This window comes from Oryzias melastigma, linkage group LG20 (assembly GCF_002922805.2).
Source record: "Oryzias melastigma strain HK-1 linkage group LG20, ASM292280v2, whole genome shotgun sequence".
Lineage (NCBI taxonomy): Eukaryota > Metazoa > Chordata > Actinopteri > Beloniformes > Adrianichthyidae > Oryzias > Oryzias melastigma.
In genome coordinates, this window is record NC_050531.1 from 7,006,346 (window position 1) to 7,026,782 (window position 20,437).

The 20,437-nt window shown below is 35.5% G+C and overlaps 2 protein-coding genes across 4 annotated transcripts in view; both read left to right on the plus strand.

Annotated features, from left to right (window-relative positions):
• esyt2b (extended synaptotagmin-like protein 2b) overlaps positions 1-10,263 on the plus strand; it is a 43,660-nt gene extending 33,397 nt beyond the window's left edge. For all 3 annotated transcript variants that reach the window (XM_024280239.2, XM_024280240.2, XM_024280242.2), the window contains 9 exons: positions 1,918-1,992; positions 3,928-4,014; positions 4,114-4,263; positions 6,992-7,329; positions 7,415-7,513; positions 8,413-8,544; positions 8,669-8,774; positions 9,189-9,238; positions 9,313-10,263. In XM_024280239.2, coding sequence (XP_024136007.1) covers positions 1,918-1,992; positions 3,928-4,014; positions 4,114-4,263; positions 6,992-7,329; positions 7,415-7,513; positions 8,413-8,544; positions 8,669-8,774; positions 9,189-9,238; positions 9,313-9,352 — 1,077 coding nt within the window. In that variant the 3' untranslated portion in view covers positions 9,353-10,263. The remainder of the gene's footprint in view (positions 1-1,917; positions 1,993-3,927; positions 4,015-4,113; positions 4,264-6,991; positions 7,330-7,414; positions 7,514-8,412; positions 8,545-8,668; positions 8,775-9,188; positions 9,239-9,312) is intronic.
• Positions 10,264-10,461: 198 nt separating this feature from the next.
• Positions 10,462-20,437, plus strand: part of ncapg2 (non-SMC condensin II complex, subunit G2) — a 17,010-nt gene continuing 7,034 nt past the window's right edge. The window contains exons 1-18 of the mRNA XM_024280517.2: positions 10,462-10,590; positions 10,749-10,850; positions 11,541-11,711; positions 11,817-11,931; positions 12,656-12,813; positions 12,890-13,024; positions 13,132-13,226; positions 13,299-13,455; positions 13,525-13,617; positions 13,687-13,812; positions 13,894-14,073; positions 15,273-15,425; positions 15,547-15,769; positions 15,855-15,952; positions 17,940-18,110; positions 18,178-18,248; positions 19,568-19,721; positions 19,792-19,965. Coding sequence (XP_024136285.1) covers positions 10,773-10,850; positions 11,541-11,711; positions 11,817-11,931; positions 12,656-12,813; positions 12,890-13,024; positions 13,132-13,226; positions 13,299-13,455; positions 13,525-13,617; positions 13,687-13,812; positions 13,894-14,073; positions 15,273-15,425; positions 15,547-15,769; positions 15,855-15,952; positions 17,940-18,110; positions 18,178-18,248; positions 19,568-19,721; positions 19,792-19,965 — 2,352 coding nt within the window. The 5' untranslated portion in view covers positions 10,462-10,590; positions 10,749-10,772. The remainder of the gene's footprint in view (positions 10,591-10,748; positions 10,851-11,540; positions 11,712-11,816; positions 11,932-12,655; positions 12,814-12,889; positions 13,025-13,131; positions 13,227-13,298; positions 13,456-13,524; positions 13,618-13,686; positions 13,813-13,893; positions 14,074-15,272; positions 15,426-15,546; positions 15,770-15,854; positions 15,953-17,939; positions 18,111-18,177; positions 18,249-19,567; positions 19,722-19,791; positions 19,966-20,437) is intronic.

Genomic DNA, 20,437 nt, shown 5'->3' on the forward strand with positions numbered 1-20,437 from the left:
GAACTTGGTCTGCATGCACAGATCACAGCCTCGTGTCTCACCTGCGCTGGCTCTCCAGTGCACCATCATCTTATTGTGCTGGTTTATTGGCCACGTGAAATGTGCATGAGGGTGTGTTATGCCGTGGTTGTGCTGTGCACTCCTTTTCTCTTGAGTGATGCATTCTTTTTACAGCCCGTGCCCCTTGCATGCAGATGTTTGATATTGCTCTTGGAAGTGTTTTTTATGAGGCAGAACTGTCTCCTTAGATTTCACACTGATTATTCAAGCCCTACACGGAGCCATTTGCTTCTAAGTTCCAAAAGTTTGTGAGCAGATTTTATTTTTTGGAGAGAAATCTTCATGTACCGCTAGATAGGTGGGGTTCCGCAGGGCTCAATCCTAGGACCCCCTACTTTTTATATCTAATCTCTTTTCTACATTTTCAGGAAGCGCTGCTGTTTCGTTCTTATGCATGTATGTGCAGGAAAAGTAAAAATACAGTCTCTTACAAAGGAATTTGGAGCCTTGATGGTTCCTCAGTTGCTCCTTTGCTCCCACACATCCACTCCTTGTCAAATCCTTATTAAGTTAGCAGGATCACACCCGTCAAGCCTGCATTTCTACCTTTTGGAAAGTGAAGCAACCTTACTGTGAAACTTTGTTTAGTGCAAGCTGAAAGAGAAACATACATTTTGCAGCATTGACATGTGCATACTGTATGTACTACTTTAGTTATAGTTAACATGTTCAGCAGTCAGTAACATAATTTCTTAATGAGACATTTCTCTCCTTATTTTATTTTATTTTTTTTCTTGGAATGAAGCTCTTTCTAACTTCCAGTAGGAAATTTTCAGAGAAGTGTCTTCCATTGTAGTGATAATTCATAGAATGAAGGAGTGACACTCCTTCGAGTCTGTGCATGTTATTGTTTGCGTGAGTCAGAAAAAAAGAGACACATTGCGTAATCAGTCTTACGTCTTTATCTGATTTCAATCTCTATAGTTCAGCACGAGTTCAGATTCCCCACATAGTTTAGTTTTTATTGGTTTAATTTGTACAGATATTTCAAATTAACATATAAGCATTTTATCTACCTTTTGCATCGGAATATGCCCTTCATTTTCTGACTTAATTAACCAATTACTCAAAACACTTTTTTAATTGATTACATCCTAACGATAAGTTTTATTTTTCCTTGTTGTTTGTGGAAAAAGATCAGTTTCTCGCTTACTAAGAAATCCTGCCAGAGCACATTTTTAGATTTTATGTATTTACTTCCGCCTTAAAACTCTAACAGGACACATTTTCATGCAGCAACGTCAAGCTATTTCTAGATCTGAAACTTTAATATTTAACAAACCCGTCAAGAATTACAACAAAGTATTGAAATATAGATTAGGTTATTTGAATAGTGCTATATTTAGCTTTACTTCTGTTATGTGGGACCCAAAAAAGGATTAATTCAAATTATTTTTAATTATTTATTGTCAATAAAATTTAAAACAATACGCCAGAAAAAATATGATTTTTTTTTTTTTAGGATACCATCAATAAGAAAATCAGTTTCTTCTTTGGTTTTCCTTGGAAATGATGAAGTGATGTGTCTGCAACAGAAACAACAAGAAATGTAGTTTAAAGAAATGTAACTTCATTATTAATAAAAAATATATATGTATATATTTACATTTTTATTCAAGTATCTTTTCATCTGCAGTTATGTTATTATTCTTAACTGTCAGAATTCAAGCATGCTAAATGTAGCCTGCAGCCCTACTCGTCCGAACACACAACGATCTTCTCTGGTATTTGAGCGACAGACTCTTTCAATGATTTGTGCCTAATAGAGTCGACAAAAGTGTGTTGAGTGACTGTTATTGAGCTGTGCGTCACAGCGAGTGCGATCCCTTAACACCTCTATTTCTGAATGTCTCCTAGTCGGCCAAGAAGAACATCAGCGAACCCAGTCCTTATGTCCAGTTCACCGTCGGACACAAAACAATCGAGAGTAAGGTGAGTTCTGCTTTTTTATTACAGTTTGAACAAAAATAAAACATTTTATTTTGAAATCATCTGTTCAATTAAACTTGTAACCCATTTATTTCACAAGGCAGTATCGCAAATCATTATAGAAAACAAATGATGGGCTGTATAAGACACAATAACTGCTAACTGGCTTTTTAAGTTATGAAGTTTGTCCACCAGCTAGGCCTCATGGGAAATTTACTTTTGGAATTCATAACAACAGAAGTCAATAAATGGAAACAGCTTCATTAGACGACTCATTGTTGATCAAGGTTTTAATGAAATGTGGTCGGCATGAAATATGTCAACCTGTCGGGATGAGTGCAGACAAACTAATTGATATTAAATTGAATAGAGGTGAAGAAAAAAATAATAAATGAAATAGTCAATATTTATAATAGGTTGTTTTGTGTTAAAGAAAAACAAAAAAAAAGAAAAAAATATGAAAAATCATAGGTAGTAATTAGAAGATAAAAAAGCATGAAAAAGGGGACTTAAAAAAACAAGATGAAATATAATATAAAGGTAAAATATCTTGTTCAAAAACTAAAAAATAAGAAAAGAAGTTTCATCTGAGATGTCTCTTTTGGAAAAAAATAAAAATATGGCTGCAACATTTTATGTGATTGTCCTTAATATACCAGAGAGTTTTAAAAATAATTGTTAAAGGAAACGAATAAAAGTATATTTTGTTAGAAACTAATGGTTTGCTAAAAGCAAAAATCTTGTTTTTTGTTTTTTTTATGTCTAACAGGAAAGTGGGCGGGATGAAACATGTAGGAATAATAGAAAAATACTAAATAAAGTAAAAATGTAGTTTAATTTAAAATTCAAGTTGAACATAGAAATAATGAAAACGTTTTAAGTAAAAATAAATGGTGATAAAAAAGTAAAAAAAAACCTTTACATACAAAAAATGCTTCATTTTTACCCTTTTATTAAATACAATACTTTTAAAATGTAATTTGTAGCACAAATGTGAGATAAATATTAGTTTTTGTTTACAATTTATGCGTTTACACAGAAGAAATCCAACTTTTTTAAAGACCTACATCGATGAAAGTTGTGTTTTGGGGTTTTTAATACGTAACTCCTAAAGGGACATTAAAGTAAAAATAAAAAAGAAAGGAAAAAGTAAAAAAATAAATAAAATGATTTATTTATGTATTTTACTTCAACTGTTTTTTACTTAAATGTCCCTTTAGGGGCTCCATATTTCAGCGTGTTCTTGTGGCATTTTTCTGATGATGGAGAACATATATATAATAATTACGCCTAAAATTGCATTTCTGATTATATTTTATTCAAATTGTTGTAAATCAAGAGCAAAAAAAAATGCATAATCATAGTTAAAAAGACCACTGGAAATACTTTAAAAATAGATCAAAAGATGATCAGAGTGAGTCTTTAATCCTTGTTTTTTGTCAAATCATTTTACATTTATTTATCTGTGCAACAGTTTTATCTTTTTGCAAAACACAGAGAAAAACAATACCTATCACTAAACGACTCAGCATTATATATTTATGTTTTAGAGTCATCCGGGAGAGTTTGTCTGCCTGTTTACCCAAAATGCGGCAGAGCTTTAAGACAGAGGAAAAAAGCAGATCCATTCCCCGACATATTAAAAACGATATCTCACTGCAGACATGACAACATCACCACCAGACTGGTGAAATTCTCCTGCAGAAATGTCCTCAGTTAAATTGCTCTGCTGGAGACACAAAACTGTTCAGTTTTTGTTGAAAGAACATAGATTTTTTTTTTACTTTCTTAATCAAAGCTGCAGAAAGGCTGCTCTCCTGAGAAACCTTCAAAACTTTTCATCATCTTTTGTCCTTGATTTGATTAAAATGTTGGTTGTTTGCAACATCGAACTACTAAAAAAAACAATAAAAACTGTAACAAATTTTGTTCATAAAGGTTCGCTACAAGACCAAGGAGCCCATGTGGGAAGATTGTTTCTCGTTCCTCGTGCACAATCCTAAAAGGCAGGAGCTGGAGGTGGAGGTAGCAACACGTTTTATGCACAGTTCTTGCTCAGCTAGATTCAAGTTATTGTAATCAAAACATCCAGTTTGTGTGAAAACTGCCTTGTTTCCTGCACAGGTAAAAGACGGAAAGCATAAATGCACTCTTGGAAACTTGACCGTGCCTTTGAGCTCGCTGCTGTCGGAGGAGGACATGACGCTGACTCAGTGCTTTCCTCTCAAGAACTCTGGGCCCAGCTCCACCGTCAAGCTCAAGATGGCTCTAAGGGTAAAAACCGACTTTATAGCTTCCTGTTTACGTGCATCATTGATGCTATAAACCTGCAGATTTATACTGGCAGACTTTATAGTGAGCTTTGAGGATGCACTCAGAATTGGCTGGAATCCTTTTACATTTCATGTGCGGCTCCTCAAGTCATTTTATACAGAATATGTTAATTCTGATTAGAAAATGAAGATCAGATCTCATTTTCTAGCATGACTCACTAATGATTGTTGCTGCACTTAGGGTTGCTTAAGCTGGGAGTGGTACTTGAGAGCTGTTCAAGGCCCTTACGATCATTTTTTTTTTATTTCCTTCATCGCTCGTAGCACTTAAACCAAACATTTGGCTTAGATTGACAACTTCTCATACATCTGTACATTCAAAGCTCAATAAAAAAGATACTTGTTTAGAAAAAAAACTAGGCATAGTGAGCTTCTTAAAGCTTCTAAATGTCATATATAACCCTAAAAGAAAACTATTGTTGAATTTTATGTTTGATCTGCTAAAGCACATATGTCAAAGTCAAGGCCCAGGGGCCGGATCCGGCCCTCTAGATCATTTTATTTTATTGTTATTAATGGCCCAATATTAGCTTGCACTTATTTTTAAATTGTATAATTTTGACAAAATATAATTGTGTGGCGAGTAAAATATTGAAAGTTGTTTGAGGTTTAAGTTGATTTATTGTGAAATAATATTCATGCTTGTTTTTATTATTCAAAATCATGTAAAAAAGTTACTGTTTTAAAGTTTAATAATTTGTCATTCTCCTTTGCTTTTTTGGACTATTTTGGCATTTACTAATTTCTTAGGCTATTTTGGAGTTTAGCTAATATCTCAGCTACATGCTAACTGTTTTGGCTAATTTAGGCTTTTTCAGTTTTTTTGGCTATTTTGAAGTTTAGCAATTTTGTTAGCTACATGCTAGCTGTTTTGGCTAACCTAAGTTTTTTTTTAGGCTTTGGCATTTATCTAATATTTTAGCTAGCTATCACCTTCAGCGTTTTCAGCTATTAGCTTCAGTGTTTTCAACTATTAGCTTCAGTTTTTTCAGCTATCAGCTTCAGCATTTTTAGCTATCATCTTCAGCGTTTTTAGCTATTAAATTCAGTATCTTCAGCTATCAGCACTAGCATCCTTTGCTTATCTGTTCGGTCTGTGGCCTAAGTTGCGTTTTGGATTTTGGTCTTGTGCGATTGAGTTTGACACACCTGTGCTAAAGCCTAAAAACACTAGACTAAGGGTCTGAAACCTTTAAGACTTAAAGAGCCATTTCGGTCGACGCAACAGGAGCCACACATCCTTTAGGAAAATAAGACTTTGTATTTATGTTGTTGCTATTTTTAAGAGAAATATAAATATACTACTATATTTTTGTATAAATAAAACAAAATTTAAGAGAAAATGTTTTTTTTTCTTCCAAATATGAAAAAGTGTATAACTTTTAACAGAGGTTCGCAAGACTTACTTTCAAAATAAAAGACTTCCTGTGTCACATAGGATCATCTCGATGGAGTAAATCCAGTGGTGTAATGTCAGAACTGGAAAAAAAATAATAATTATAATAATATTTTTAAATATTTTTGGTGCTTCTTAGCCAGGAATGTATAAATCTAACTATTAAAATTAAAACAGAGATAATTAACAACTTTTTGAACCATAAGGCACACTTAAAACACTGGAATTTTTAAAAATGTTTAGTTCTCCATTATCAAACCACCATGGCTGCTGTGCTTTGGAGGCTCAAAGAGTGATAAGTTATTTCACTTTTTTTATACTTTACTTTATAGTTACTTTCTTAAGCTAAAATATTAGCATTTTCTTTGACCAAAGAGCCACAATGGAGGGGCAGAGGAGCCAGACGCACTAGACAGTGATTTGCATTGGCCTTCGTGGCACAGAGATTAAATCCATTTCCTAAAATTGATTCCCTCCTAATCTCATAAAGCAGTACAATGCACTAATAAAACACCCAAGAAGGAAGAAATTCAACAAAAAATTCTAATAGATGTTGTGAATCACAATTGGCTTTATAGCCTTAAATATTAAAAGGTCTTTTATTTAGGATTATGCAGTTTTTTGCCCAAAATAAAAAAAAGCCATTTTCTGGGAAATACATTCTGTATAGTGGCAGTATTTCATAAAAAATTCACTTCTGAGTTGTGGCAGAGTGGGAGCAACCCCGCCCCCACTTCCCATTGCTGAGAACTTTTTGTTTCCTGCTAGCTTACTTAAAAACCTCACATTAACTAATATTGGAGCTATCTAGCTGTAGAATTTTGGGCCAGGAAAAGGAAGAAGGTAGTGCCGGTCGTCATCTAGAAGTGAAAGCAATGGAGAAAAATCATCTCAGATGTTTTTTTTTTTCAAATATTTTTGTTTGTCTGCTTGTGATTAACAAAAATTAAAATAAAGACACCCTCAGAAATGCATATATGTCTCTTATCATTAAAAATCTAACACAAAAACATGATAAAAACACAATTTTCATCAAAAATTGGTCTTTAACCCTTTAACACCTGAGGCGTCTTTAACATACTTTGAGTTTTTAACTGTTAACACGATGAATGTCACCGAGCCTCTTTTCTCCTTCAAAATCTACTGGAATGACGTTCATCTAGTTAATGGTTGAAAAGTTGCTCTAAATTAAAGAGCATAAACACTGGAGCTGCAGTGTTAAAGGGATAACAAATGAAGTTTTTGACCTTAATACTAATGCTGTCCTCCTCAGATTCTATGTCTAGAGAAGAACGTGTTCTCAGACCTTCCCTCGGCGGTCCAAGTCAGGAAGTCGAGCATCCCTCAGCCCGCCGCAGCCTCTTCGCTGAGACCGTCGGTCTCCGACTCGCTGCTCCCAACAACGCCTCAGCACCCCACGAAGAGCTCCACCTTCACACTCCACCACGAGGACGGCGAGCCTTACTGCTGCAGCACCTCAAACCTGAGCACTTGTATTTCTGGCTCCCAGAAGCACCTGCCTCACAAGGAGTCCACCCCCAGCCTGGCCTCTGACATCTCGCTGCCCATCGCCACCCTGGAGCTTCAGCAGAGACTTCGGCAACTCCAGAAGTAAATGTCAAATTGTGCTTGTTTGTGTGGCTGTTTTTGATTTGCACGTTGGGCATTGAGTGGACTCTCTGTGGGGTGTTTTCAGTGGCTCATCTCCTGGCCAGTTCCCCCTGGGTGAGGTCCAGCTGACCGTTCGGCACAGCTCTCAGAGGAACAAGCTGATTGTGGTGGTGCACGCCTGCCGGTACGATCCAAACTGGAGCAATACTCTAAATCTGATCACTTCTGTTAGTCAGCAGTTATAATAAATAAAACAGAACAGTTCAACTTTATATTTATCATAAAGTTTGTTTTTGAATCTTGGAAATCAGTCAATAACTTCAAGTTTTCCATATAAACTCCATTTTCTGGACCACTTTTTCCTAGGTTTTGAACCATACGGCTATTCTGTGGGTTTTTCTTCCACCACTAGGGGTGCTCTAACTGGAATTAGAATAAAAAATATCAACACAAAGAATAGCCAACTCTACTTTTTCTTTACATCAAAATATTGCTAATTGAGGCCTATTTTCTATAACAAAACATCTTTAAACTTTGAACACAAAAAAATGCTAAAGCGTGTAGTTTCTGATTACAATTACATGTCTTGAGGCCAAATCGAGAAAAACTGAGAGAAAAGAATGTTTGAAAATAGTGCTGAAAGTGCAAAAAATATCTGGAATACTTCTTAAAATGCAAAAAAAAAAGAAAAATTAAAATAATCTTAAAACTATTTTTTGATATTCATTGTTTTATTAAAGCTAACTGTGGGTACATTAAAATATTTCAAATAATAATTGTTATCTGTAAAAGATGGCACTGCCGTGCCCACTTTTCCTGATTTATGATCCCTTTCGCTTGCCATACTATCGTCCCCTGACGACACATCCCTGTTACAGAGCAGTGGCTTTCTCCTATGCGGAAAACTGCTGCTTCTAATATATATATACATATATATTTTTTTTTTACATCGAGCTGATGTGGCTTATATACAGGTATGCACTATAGTCCAAAAAATACAGTTATTTATTGTTTGTTTTACATCTGACTCTCCAGGAATCATTATTCATAGCACTTTAACAACATTGTGTTGTGTTTCCTTAGTAACTTGATAGCCTTCACCAAAGACGGCTCCGATCCCTTCATACGTCTGTATCTGCTGCCTGACAAGAGTCGGACAGGGAGGAGAAGGACGAGCACCATGAAGAAGACTCTGAACCCTGTTTACGATCAAACGTGGGTGGCACCCTCCATGCAAACTCACGCCTTCTGTTGTTGTTGTTCCAAAGATGAAATAAAGTCATAAATATGTCTATGGTTATTCTTTAGAAAAATAATGCAAAAAAATGTGTTTTCTTAGGTTTGAATTCAGCGTTTCTATGGTGGAGCTCCACAGGAGAACTCTGGATGTAGCAGTTAAGAATGGAGGGAGCATACTGTCCAAACACAAAGGCCTTCTGGGAAAGGTGAACTTAAACTTACTCTGATTTTAGGAAAATAAATGTAAGAAGAACTCAAATATAGGGTAGCAACACTGTAAGTTTTCAGAAACAAAAATCTATAAGTTTAGGATTTATATGAAAAAAATAGAATAGTGACAAAAATCCACCAACAGTTAAAAAAATAAACAAATTTTTTGCAAAGTTTTATTTATTTGTGACATTTAAGAACATAAAACAGTAGTTTGACTTAAAAGAAAGGAGGTTATGAAAGAAATTAAGACAAAAAGTGAACAATTCTTACCCAAATGATTGATTAAAAGCTGCAAATTCCAATTTTATAGTCTTAAATAACCTTTTTGTTGCATTTCTCAGGTTTCCTTAATGCTTTTAGCTCCTCAATTTCATACAATTTTTCCTCCTTTCTGCCCCAAATTTTAGGTGTTGGTCGATTTAAGTGGGGACGACATATTAAAGGGATGCACTCAGTGGTAAGCTGCTCTCCTCTTGCACTTGTTAAAGTCGATTGTGCTGCATTTCGCTTCACTGTTGTTTGCTGTTGCAGGTATAACCTCAGTGAAGACGGTTTGTCGTCTGAACTCTGAAGAAGCAGTCAAGAGGCCGTCCTTTCATAAGGAAATCACCTCTCTGCTGTAAAATACCATGAAATGACAGGAAATAGCTCCTGCTGTTGTGTTTATTTATGTTTTTACGTAGTTAACTGGAATAATTTCAGCATGTAAGACAATTTTTAAGACATTTCCAGTTAACTTTAGATCTTTTTTTGTCATGATTGAAAAATATTTTACCCCCTACTTGTCTTCTCTTTCTTTTTTCAGTGTTTTAATTATTATTAGATACACAATGAATTTTACAGAGGTTTTAGTGGTATTATATTTCCAAAAATTGGATTTTTTAAGTAAAATCTGCTGAAATTCTTATTTATTTTTGCCCTGTTTGGCAAAATGTGAAAAATAAAATTCAAATTATGTTATGAAATCTAACCAAAGGAACAGAAAGGGAGGCTGAAGTAGCAGTCTTTGTTTGTTGTTGTCAGTTAATGTTGTTTTGTTTACCTCTTCTTGTTCTTTATGCTAGATTGAAAACATTGGATGCACAAACTGTATGCAAATGATAAATTGTTTGTTCTGTATATTTCAGGAGACTTGTGCAATATCGGTAGGGAAAAAAAATGAAGTTTTAGGGCTATGAACAAATGTTGTACATTACAAACGCTGCAAAAAGGGTTTGCTTGTGCAAAGATCGTGTCAGTTGAATAAAGTGAGTGTCGACAAAAATTGATTTTTGAGAAAGCCGAGAATGCATTTGTCTTTGCTTGTACATGTTTTGCTATGTTGTTATAACTGTTTGAAATTTTGAAAACATTTCTTGTTATCTATCCCGTGCCTTAAAAATCCACACTGTTTTCTTCTTCTTCTTTTTTTTGCCTTCTTTAATATTATTATTTTCGAATGATATGATGCCCTGTGGCTTTTGAATAAATCATTTTCTCTTGCGAAGCCTCCTTTGATTTTTTTTTCCACTTTTTCCTAAAAGATAAAAAAATTAAGTTGAAGTTTCCTCCAAAATGATCTGATTTTCTCAAAAACAATGCAGTGTTTGGCAGCAAATTCAAGAGAAACAACATATCTGCAACACTTTGTCGCCATCGTGTGGCTTTAGAAGAAATTGCAGGTTCCTCTGGAAATTCTGGGGGGGAGGCTCTTCGTTTAGAAACGTATGACGTCATCACGGAAAAACGAATCCAAATTTGCGCGGGGTTTGCTGCCGTAATGGTCGGCTGTCACTTCGTAGTTGTCGATTCTGAAAACGGATTATAGAGGTAAAAATGACTCTAAGAGTAGCTATAAATTTAGATAATAATTTGAATATATTTCAAGACGTAGAAAGATTTGTGTCTAAAAACAAGAAGCAGACGGCCATATTTGTTTTGGACTTTTGTCGCTAAAACTACCGCTAACCGTGTTTTTGTTTTGTTAGAAATCTTCCATTCGGGGATCAGTCATGTCTAAACGAGAGGCGTTTTTAGAAGCCGCTGGCAAAGAAAATGTGGACGACTTCCTTCACTTTATTGAGCTCCACGTAAGTAAACTGAAGTTTTTCGAAGTCCTCACGTTAAAGGATGTTGTGATGTTTTTGCTTTCTACGGAGCCCCGAAAGGAACAAATAAGTAAAAAGGGGGAAACGGAATAAATAAAAGTGCTAGTTTTAGTTTATTTAGTGCGATTACATTAATTTAAGCAGTTTTTTGTCCTCAGTTACTAGTTAGACTTTTGATTGGCCTTTTGAGTCTTGAATTTCAAAATAAAATGACTAAACAAGCTGTGACACTTTTATTTTGAAGATGATGATTTTTTTTCTTTTATGTTTTAAAATCACTGATTCTTTCTGCTATGACTGTATTTGGGTAAAATATTGATTTCAAAAAATCCAAAATAGCTTCATAGATTTTTAAAAATGGATTTAAGTCTAATACAAATAATACTAGAATTCACGTGTTTAATGAAAATGTACTTTACTTTTGTGTTACAAAGATGTTTTATTTTTTTTAATTATTTATGTTTGATACATATTTTTTTTAATTATTAAGTAAGTAACCAACATATTAATTTAGATGTTGACATAAAGCATATTAAACAAGTTTATTTTCTTTTTTGATAGTATTGGAGACTTGATCGTGTTTATTTGTATCTGTAAATTTGTCAGAATAAAGTTGAAGATAATAAATAAACATCAAATATAATCTGGGCTGTTGTTTTTACTTCTGATCAGAGAGCCACAGCTGAGCCCTTTGACGTCGAGGAGGTGGTCCAGGAGATGCCCAGTCACCAGAGAGAGGCTTTGTGGAGCCGGCTGGACTCTCTCCTTCAGAACATCCTGAAGGAGTTGCCTCCACAACACTCGGAGGAGCAGGACATGGAGCAAGACTTAGCTCAAGTGCTAGTGAGTTCTCATCAACAGGGAATTTACTCCACCAGAAAGAAAGATGTTTGTGCTTCAAGCTGTTAAAAAGAAACTGTGAACTTTTATGCTTCACTTTTCTTTCAGAAACATGCCAGTTCTGTTGTGGACGCAGTGACACTGGTGGCTGCAGTGTCTGTAAAGACGTTACAGGAAGGAGACACATATAATGAACTGCTAAAAACAGCTCACACTCTTCATGGTAAGGTTTTTTTTTAATATAAAATCAAACATTTCTTGTTTAATTTAACCATTTTATTTTAATGTTTATTTTATGAATTCTTTTGTCAGTTGTTTGAGATACATTGGGGATTCAAATCAGCACTAAATATGCTTACAAAAATGAACCAAAAGATAGTGTTACATGCGCCAAACATGAACGATTCCTCTTTCTTATTGTTTGTTGAACAAATGTCATTTTTTTGCTCACAAAATTGTACTTACACCTGGTTGCATTATTAATTTTTCCACCTTATTTCAAGCTAAATTGTCGATTCTCTTCTCCCTAATGTGAATTTTAGCCTCACTCTAAAATACTATTTTTTTTTTCTTTGTGTTTTTACTCCTAAAATTTAATCTAAAGATCTTTTTTGGGTGTGTTTAAGGCGTCCAGTTTGCAGCTAGATGGCAGAGTTGTCTTATCTTAGGCTAAAAGCATCATCTGCCTTTTAGCTTCTTTACAGGTTCCATAACAGGATACTGAACTTTGACCTTCAACTCACTCTTAATAAAACTCTGAGAATTTTTTTTTTTATTACCCCGTAGCAGCAAAAGTTTAATTTTTCTAAACTTGGTTTGCTTTATTGATATATTTACAACATCCTGAACATCTGAATTTGACACTAGTTGCACTAGTAAATAGCCAAAATAGTCTAAATGTTTGAGTGAATCTCAGTAAACCTGTTCTGCTTGGGTTCTTTCCTCAGAACTCCTGGAGTTGCTTCCAGCCTCAGGGGCTCCTCTGCAGCTCCACATCCAGACTCTGTATGTGGCCTGGTGGAAGAAGGGCCTGCAGGACAAAGAGAAGTTTGGTCGTGCTGCTTTCCTCATCTCCCTGCAGAAAAGCTTTACTGCAAAAAAAACAGTCAGTATCAACTCTGGAAGCTCGGCATCCTCTGGTTTATGAGGTTGCTTCATCATTTTTGTTCTCCGTCTACCAGGGGAATGAAATCCAGAGAGTGTGGAGCCTCCATGATGTGCTTCTGAGTCTGGATCACACGTCAGATGACAACCAGCAGATTAAAGAGCTGCTGCTTCAGTGCTTTCAGCGTCCTGCTTACATTAGAAGCGATGATGTGAGTCCGTCGATGTTTAGTCACTTTGTTTTCTGTGATTCACAGCTCGTCATTATTGTGGCTGCAGCTTTGAGCTGTCAGACTGATGACGAGGGCTTCGTCAACAGGGAAAGCGATTCCTGGTGTTTCTTTTCAGCTGGAACCTGGACTTCATCTGGGCTATTCATGGCACCATCAAAAACCAGCTGGAGTTTTGTAACAAGTAAGATGAACGTTGGATTCTCATGAAGTCTAATTTATGCTCAAGTGTTTACTTGGTAATTATTGTGTTCAGGAACCTGACCACTCATATCACAGAGATCTACTTCAGAGCATGGAAGAAGGCCCGTGGGGATTTCCTGGAGAGGATTGAAAGCGTGTGCATACAGGATTTGATGCAGAACGCCATCCTTCTGCACAGAACGTCGCCTGTTTATGGCAAAGTTCGAGAGGTATTCTGCAGAACCCGATGATGATTTTTGGGGACGTTTGTAAGCCGACTGTGGTGCTTTCTCATTCAGATTGTGAGCTATTTTCACACGAAGAAGCGGTCTTCCACCGTGGACAAGATGCTCCATGACCTCTACAAGCCAATACTCTGGAAAGCTCTCAATGTATGCATGCATGTTGCAGTATTTTGCTGTATTTTTGCAACGTTCTAAAAATTTTTAGTTTTTTTTTAGGCTGCCAATTTTGAGGTGCGAGCGAATGCCACCTTTCTTTTCACTGAAGCTTTTCCGGTCCATGACCCCGAACAAAGCAAAGAGAACATAGACATGAGCATCCAGAAGCAGCTGGACACTGTAATGGTGAGACACCAACATTACAATTCTTTTACTATTTTAGGAAAAATAGAAAAAAAATAAAAATGAAAATTAATCCTTTCTCAGGGCTTGCTGGATGACCCTCACCCAACCGTGCGCTCCAGTGCTACTTTGGGTGTTTGTAAAATCCTGGCAAAGTACTGGGAGCTCCTCCCTCCAGCGATCATCACAGACTTCCTGAAGAAACTGGTGACGGAGCTCGCCGCTGACAGCAGCTCCCCGGACGTCCGGTGCTCCGTATTTAAGGTGAGGAACATCCCAATCAAGCAGTTAGTCTTTAAATTGAAATTACAGAAGTAAATTCAAAAGTAGACAAAAACAGAGTTTTGGGTTCCAAAGGGTTAAAATAAACGTTCTAAATGTACAATTTTGTTTGTGATTTCATATTCTGATTATTTGCAGATAATAAGAGGTTGGCGAACGGTTTACCTAAAAAAACCAAAAATTTTTTTATTGCGATTAATTGCGATTAATTTTTTTCCAGGTTTGCGATTAATTAGTTAATTGTTTTTAATCGATTCCGGCCCTAAAACTAATCTGCTACCACTTTTACAGAAGAGTTAGTTCTATGGAATATTTCAGGAGTTCAGTTTGGAAATAAAAGTTTAAATCTGTGGATAGAAATCTACAATATTTGACATTTTATCAAGATTTAAATCAAATACATACATTGTAATTAAAAGTCAGCAATGAAGATGGGAATATTTTTTAATATAATGGACGTTTAAAATTGTAAAGAAATACTGAAAATACAGAAAATAAATTACATTAACAAAGTAAAAGACAGATTTCTTCAAAAAGAAATAAAATAGATCATTTCAAATGTGTTAATATTTGGCTTAATCTGTCAAGTCAGTCTTTCTTTGGTCAATTCATTCATGTGAAACATTTATAGTTTTTTACCAGCGATGTTAACATTTAAAGAATAATTTATGCTTTTATTTTGAAATCAGTGACGTCCGTTTAAAGACAGGAAATGTTTTTTTTTTTATGCAATATTCCACTTGTGACTTCAGAATAAATAAGTGGATGCCTCCTGTCATCATTCAGTTTATTTTACTTCAGGATTAAAACGAATGAAACAAGAAAATTCAGCAAAGATGAAAGTTTACTAAAGAAAACTTAAAATTCATTAGCAAAAATAATATTTTTTAAAAATTCTTTTAACAATAGAATAAAGAGGTTTAACTGTGAATGTATTGCTGTTAATCACTACAAGTTGATGCATTTTTGTCTTCTATATATACAGAATAAATACTAAAATATACATGTATTTTTTTGCCTGATAATTTTTTTGTTTACTATTTTTACACTGTGTACCAATATCTACTAATATGTTTGCTTATTCCCGATTGATCCATGTAGTAGCACTAAAATATATTTCAGTTTTGGTTTAAAATGTCATAAAATAAAGATCTAATAGTTATATTTTGTTTGTTTTTCAGTGTCTGCCTCTAGTACTCGACAATCATCTCAGTCATCCACTTCTGGAAAAACTTCTGCCCACTTCTAAGTACAGCCTCCACGACAACTCGGAAAAAGTTCGCATAGCTTTCCTCGACATGCTCATCAAGGTTAAAGCTGTTCGTGCCGCTAAGGTACGTTTGTTTCACTTTCTTTTGCCAGTAAAGTTTTTTTTGTTTTTATTTTGACATTATAGTGAATAAATAAAACAATCCTGTGATTAGAGGCTTTAAAACATTAAAAACTTCTCTCCAGTTCTGGGACGTGTGCAGCATGGACCACCTGATGGCCCGCCTGGCCATAGACTCTCAGTCCGTATCCAAACGGATCGTGGACTTGCTCTTTAAGTCCTTTTTCCCCGTCAACGAATCGGAGAAAGAGTGGTGCAGCCGCTGCATCACCCTCATCCAGATGAACCCCATGGCTGCCAGGAAGTTCTACCAGTTTGCCTACAAACACACCGCTCCCACTAACATAAGTAGGAACCTCCAGAATAGATGCTTTGATTGTCATTTAAAGTCCGTTCTCCATCTGGTGCTTCTTTCTTTCTTTCTTTCTTTCAGTAAAGCTGATGCTGGTCATTCGGCGTTCTCTGAACAGCTGCATTCAGGTCAACAGTGACATGATGGACATCAATGACAGCAACAAGGAGAACAGCATAGTAAGACCTGGAGACACTTAAATAGAAGACACTCATTTCTATTCTTGTTGTGAATTTGTTGCCTCGTAAAAACTCCTTAATCACTCAATGAGTTTGTCTACCTCCAACTTACCCAAAAATAGATTATTAATTTAAAAAAACGAGGAATAACATGACAAAAACAAATTCCATAAATTAAATCATTTAATTTTCTGTGATTGCAAATTTATTTCCACTAGTGACCAGATTTTTAGAAGTCCACAACCACTTGAAAGTTTCCTACTGTTACCCAAACAAAGCTCCTGTTTATATTTATAACTCATGATTTATAACTCATGCAATACAATACTTGTAACTGTGTATTCACATGTACAAAAATGGCAAAAAAAAATCACATGCACAACTTAAAATCACAGTAGCTTAAAGTTAACTACACGTACAAATCTTTAAAAAGTCTAAAATCAGATTTGTGCATAAATGTAGTTTTGTGTGTTATGGAGAGAAAATAGACTCACCCCGATTTATACGTTCGTAAGTCTTGATTTGTAACTCATACTTAACATTTTGTGTGTAAGTACAAAAATTAAAAAATACAATTTATAGATGCACAACTTAAAATTACAGTAGCTTGAAACTTTTCAAATCTTTAAAAAGTACCAAAAATCATTTGTTACACACAAATCTGATGTGAGACTCTTTTCACGTCTACAAGATTTGTGTGTAAGTGATGCTGCTAGAATGCTGAGTCATCAGAGTTTTCTTATCAGCCACTTTGAACTTAAATTGTAAATAATATCTGGTGAAAACTTGACATTTTCCAGCTTTCTTAAACAGATATGCCCCAATAATTAATATAAAAAAGTTTAAATATGCATTTTTAAAACACTCAACATTAAAGTTTCTCTATTCTTATTGCTCCAACCAGGGAACGGACTCTTAATTTTTGTACGTATGCACACATTGTATTGCATGAGTTACAAATCAAGAATTACAGAGACACAAATCCAAAGTTATATATAACTCAAGAATTACGCACATACAAATTGCGTTGAGTCCATTTTCTCTCCATATGAGTCTCAAATCAGATTTGCGCATTAATACAATTTTGTGTGTGTGTATCAAGCGATTTGTGCGTAGTTTTATAGATTTGTACGTGTAGTTAGTTTTAAGCTGTGTGTGTAAATTGTATTTTGTAATTTCTGAACATGCAAATACACAATTCCAAGTACTCAGTTAAAAATGTATTGTATAATTTAAGAATCAAGAGTTACACACACACACATTCAAAGTTACACACAAAAATGCAGACACAAGTTACAAACAAGCACACAAAAAATCAAATGAGACTATTTTCTCTTCATATAAATATGTCACAGTCTATTCCATTGTTTTGTTTATTTGTGGGGAAAAAAATAGTAAAAATTTGCTTTGTATAATTTAATGAACCAGATTAACAAAAGGCGACTTCAAAGAAAACTGTAAAAAGTGGCATCAAAATAACAAAAAACCAAATAGCAGTTAACAAAAATAAACAGCTTTGCTCTCCTCAACAGAGAGTGGGCGCTCATCGAACCTTTCACCCAAATCTTGCTAATTAACAAATGAAGAATTGAAACGTACAAAGCTAGAAAGTGAAGAAGGAAATGTCAGTAGAAAGGAAATTAATTCATTTTCAACTAGATTCTTTATTTTTAAGAGAAAAAACACATTCAAAGCTCCAGACTTTGACAATTTCATCCATTCTTTGAAGCTGTGTGACCAAATTACCAGCTTGAATTAAAGATCTGACCTGTTTTATCTTAATTTCGTTAAGAGTTGACATAAATGCCATCTTATCTTCAGTTAAATTAGTGTTTGGTAATGCAGTATTCTTCCACATGTATTGTGAAACAGCTGGAGTTAAACTGATTTATAGAAAATAGACAGAAAGTTATTTAGAAGTGAAAAGGTTTTCAGAATCTTTAGTGTGTGTTTGTGATGATAAACTGAGTCAGCGTTTCTTCTCCAGGCTCCCCCTGTTAATTTAGGTCAGGACATGGCTCTTGTGGCGGGGCTGCTGGAAGTGGTGGTCATCCTCTGGAGAAGTGTTGAGAAGGCGCTGAAACACAACGAAGAGGCGTACAAGTACACATCTGCCAAATTTGGGAATGTTATGTCCAAGTATTTCCAGGCCTTTGAGGTATTTCCTCTGCAGTTTTTTTTGTTTTAAATGAGATGATCGTTGATCAGACGTGAATGTTTTTCAGGATGAGCGAGCCACCTCTCCTCTGATAAAACTGGCGTCATTTCTGCCTCCAGCTGCAGTTCCAACATTTAGGTGAGCCTCAGATGAATAATGTTTTTGCTTCACTCAGATTAGTGGCCATGTGGAGGAGCGTCTGCCTCGAAAAACTAGACAGTTGCGAGTTCAAATCCAGGCCGAGTGATTAGAAATACTCTAAATGGGAATGCCTCCCTGCTTGACACTCAACATTAAAGGGTTGGATTGGGTTGGTTAAACTAGTGCTGCCACAAACGGTTATTTTAATAGTCGACTAATCACCGATTGTTTTTTTCAGATTAGTCGACTAATCGGGTAATCTCAACCATTATTAGTGTTGTACTAACCAAAAACTAGATATATAGCATTACCCGTGATAATGCTAGTGTGAATGCTGTTAGCTGAATTTGGCTGCTGAAGATGCCAGTGCTGATAGCTGAAAATTATGAAATTGATAGCTTAAACGCTGAAGCTGATGGCTGAAATAATTGAAGCTAATAGCTGAAAATACTGTAGCTGAAAGCCAGCTGAAATATTAGCTAAATGACAAATTAGCCTAAAAAAACTATATAAAAAGGTAGGTTAGCCAAAACAGCTAGCATGTAGCTTAAAAATTGCTAAACTTCAAAATAGCCTAAAAACAGAAAACAATCCTAAATTAGTCAACTAGCATTTAAACATTAGCCTAACTACAAAACAACCTGAAAAGATAAAAAAAGAAAAAAAAAACTAGATATATAGCATTACCTGCGATAATGCTAGTGTGAATACTGTAAGCTGAATTTCGTTGCTGAAGATGCTCATGCTGATAGCTGAAGATGGTGAAATTGATAGTTTAAACGCTGAAGCTGATAGCTGAAAAGGCTAAAGCTGGTAGCTGAAATCACTGAAGCTGATAGCCAGCTACAATATTAGTTAGATGCGAAATTAGTCCAAAAAACTGAAAAAAGCCTATGTTAGCCAAAACAACAAGCATGCAGCTAAAATATTAGCTAAGGTCCAAAATACCCTAAAAAAACTGAAAAATTCCTAAATTAGCCAAATTAGCCAGCATGCAATTGATATATTAGCCTAAAAAACATAATAAATGCCAAAATAGTCCAAAAAGCTAGCAGAATACATTATAATTTTCAACCATTTTACTACACTCTGACTCCATATAATATAAAGTAACGACAAATAGACTATTAAATTAGTCGTCGACTATTTTAATAGTAGATTAGTCGTGGATTTTTAGACTAATCGTGCCAGTCCTAGGTTAAACCAGCAAATGGTTCCAGAGTGCGGCTGTGTCTGCAGCTCACCACTCCCTCCCGCAATGGATCAAACACAGATAATATCTTTCAGACATTTTTTTTCTTGTTTTCTCATCCTAGCTGTGGAGTCCTGTCAAGACTTCGGAAGATGGACTCAGGAGCTTCTCCGGCTCAGTACAGTCAGCTGCTGGACTGCATCTGCAGCTGGGGACAGGCTGCTGACATCCTTGAGCTGATCACCGACTGGCTCAGTGCGTCTCTTCCCAAGCAAGCGGTCAGTCACTAAAGTCATTATCCAGCTTTGATTCTGACAGAAGAGTAAAAAAAAATATTTCTTATGTCAGGGCAAGGAGGCTTCCCGCAGAAAGGTTCGTATTCAAGAAAGTGTGGAGGCCAAACCGGACCTGGCTCTGGCGTACCTGGAGGACCTTTTCAGCCACACGGCAACACGGGATAAAGTCCTCGCTCTTGGGGAAAAACCTCTGAAGCAGCTCCACACAGTGCTGGGCAACTGGAAGGTACCAACGACGGATCTTCTATATAACGTGTCAAAGTCGAGGCGCGGGGGCCGGATCCGGCCCTCCAGATCATTTTATTTTATTGTTAATAATGGCCCAATGTTATCTTGCGCTCATTTTTTAACTTGTATAATTTTGACAAAATATATTTTTAAGGAAAGTAAAATATTGGAAGTTATTTAAGGTTTAAGTTGATTTATTCTGGAAAAACATTTCTGACTTTTTATTATTCATAATTATGTTAAAAAGTTACGCTTTTAAAGTAAAAAAAAATGGCACTCTGTTAGCTTTTTGGACTATTTTGCCATCTACTAGGATTTTTTAGGCTATTTTGGAGTTTAGCTATATCTCCGCTACATCCTAGCTGTTTTGGCTAATTTAAGCTTTTTTAAGTCCATTTTGGAGTTCAACTAATATTTCAGCTACATGCTAGCTGTTTTTGCTAATTGTCTGATTGCTGAAAGCAATCAGA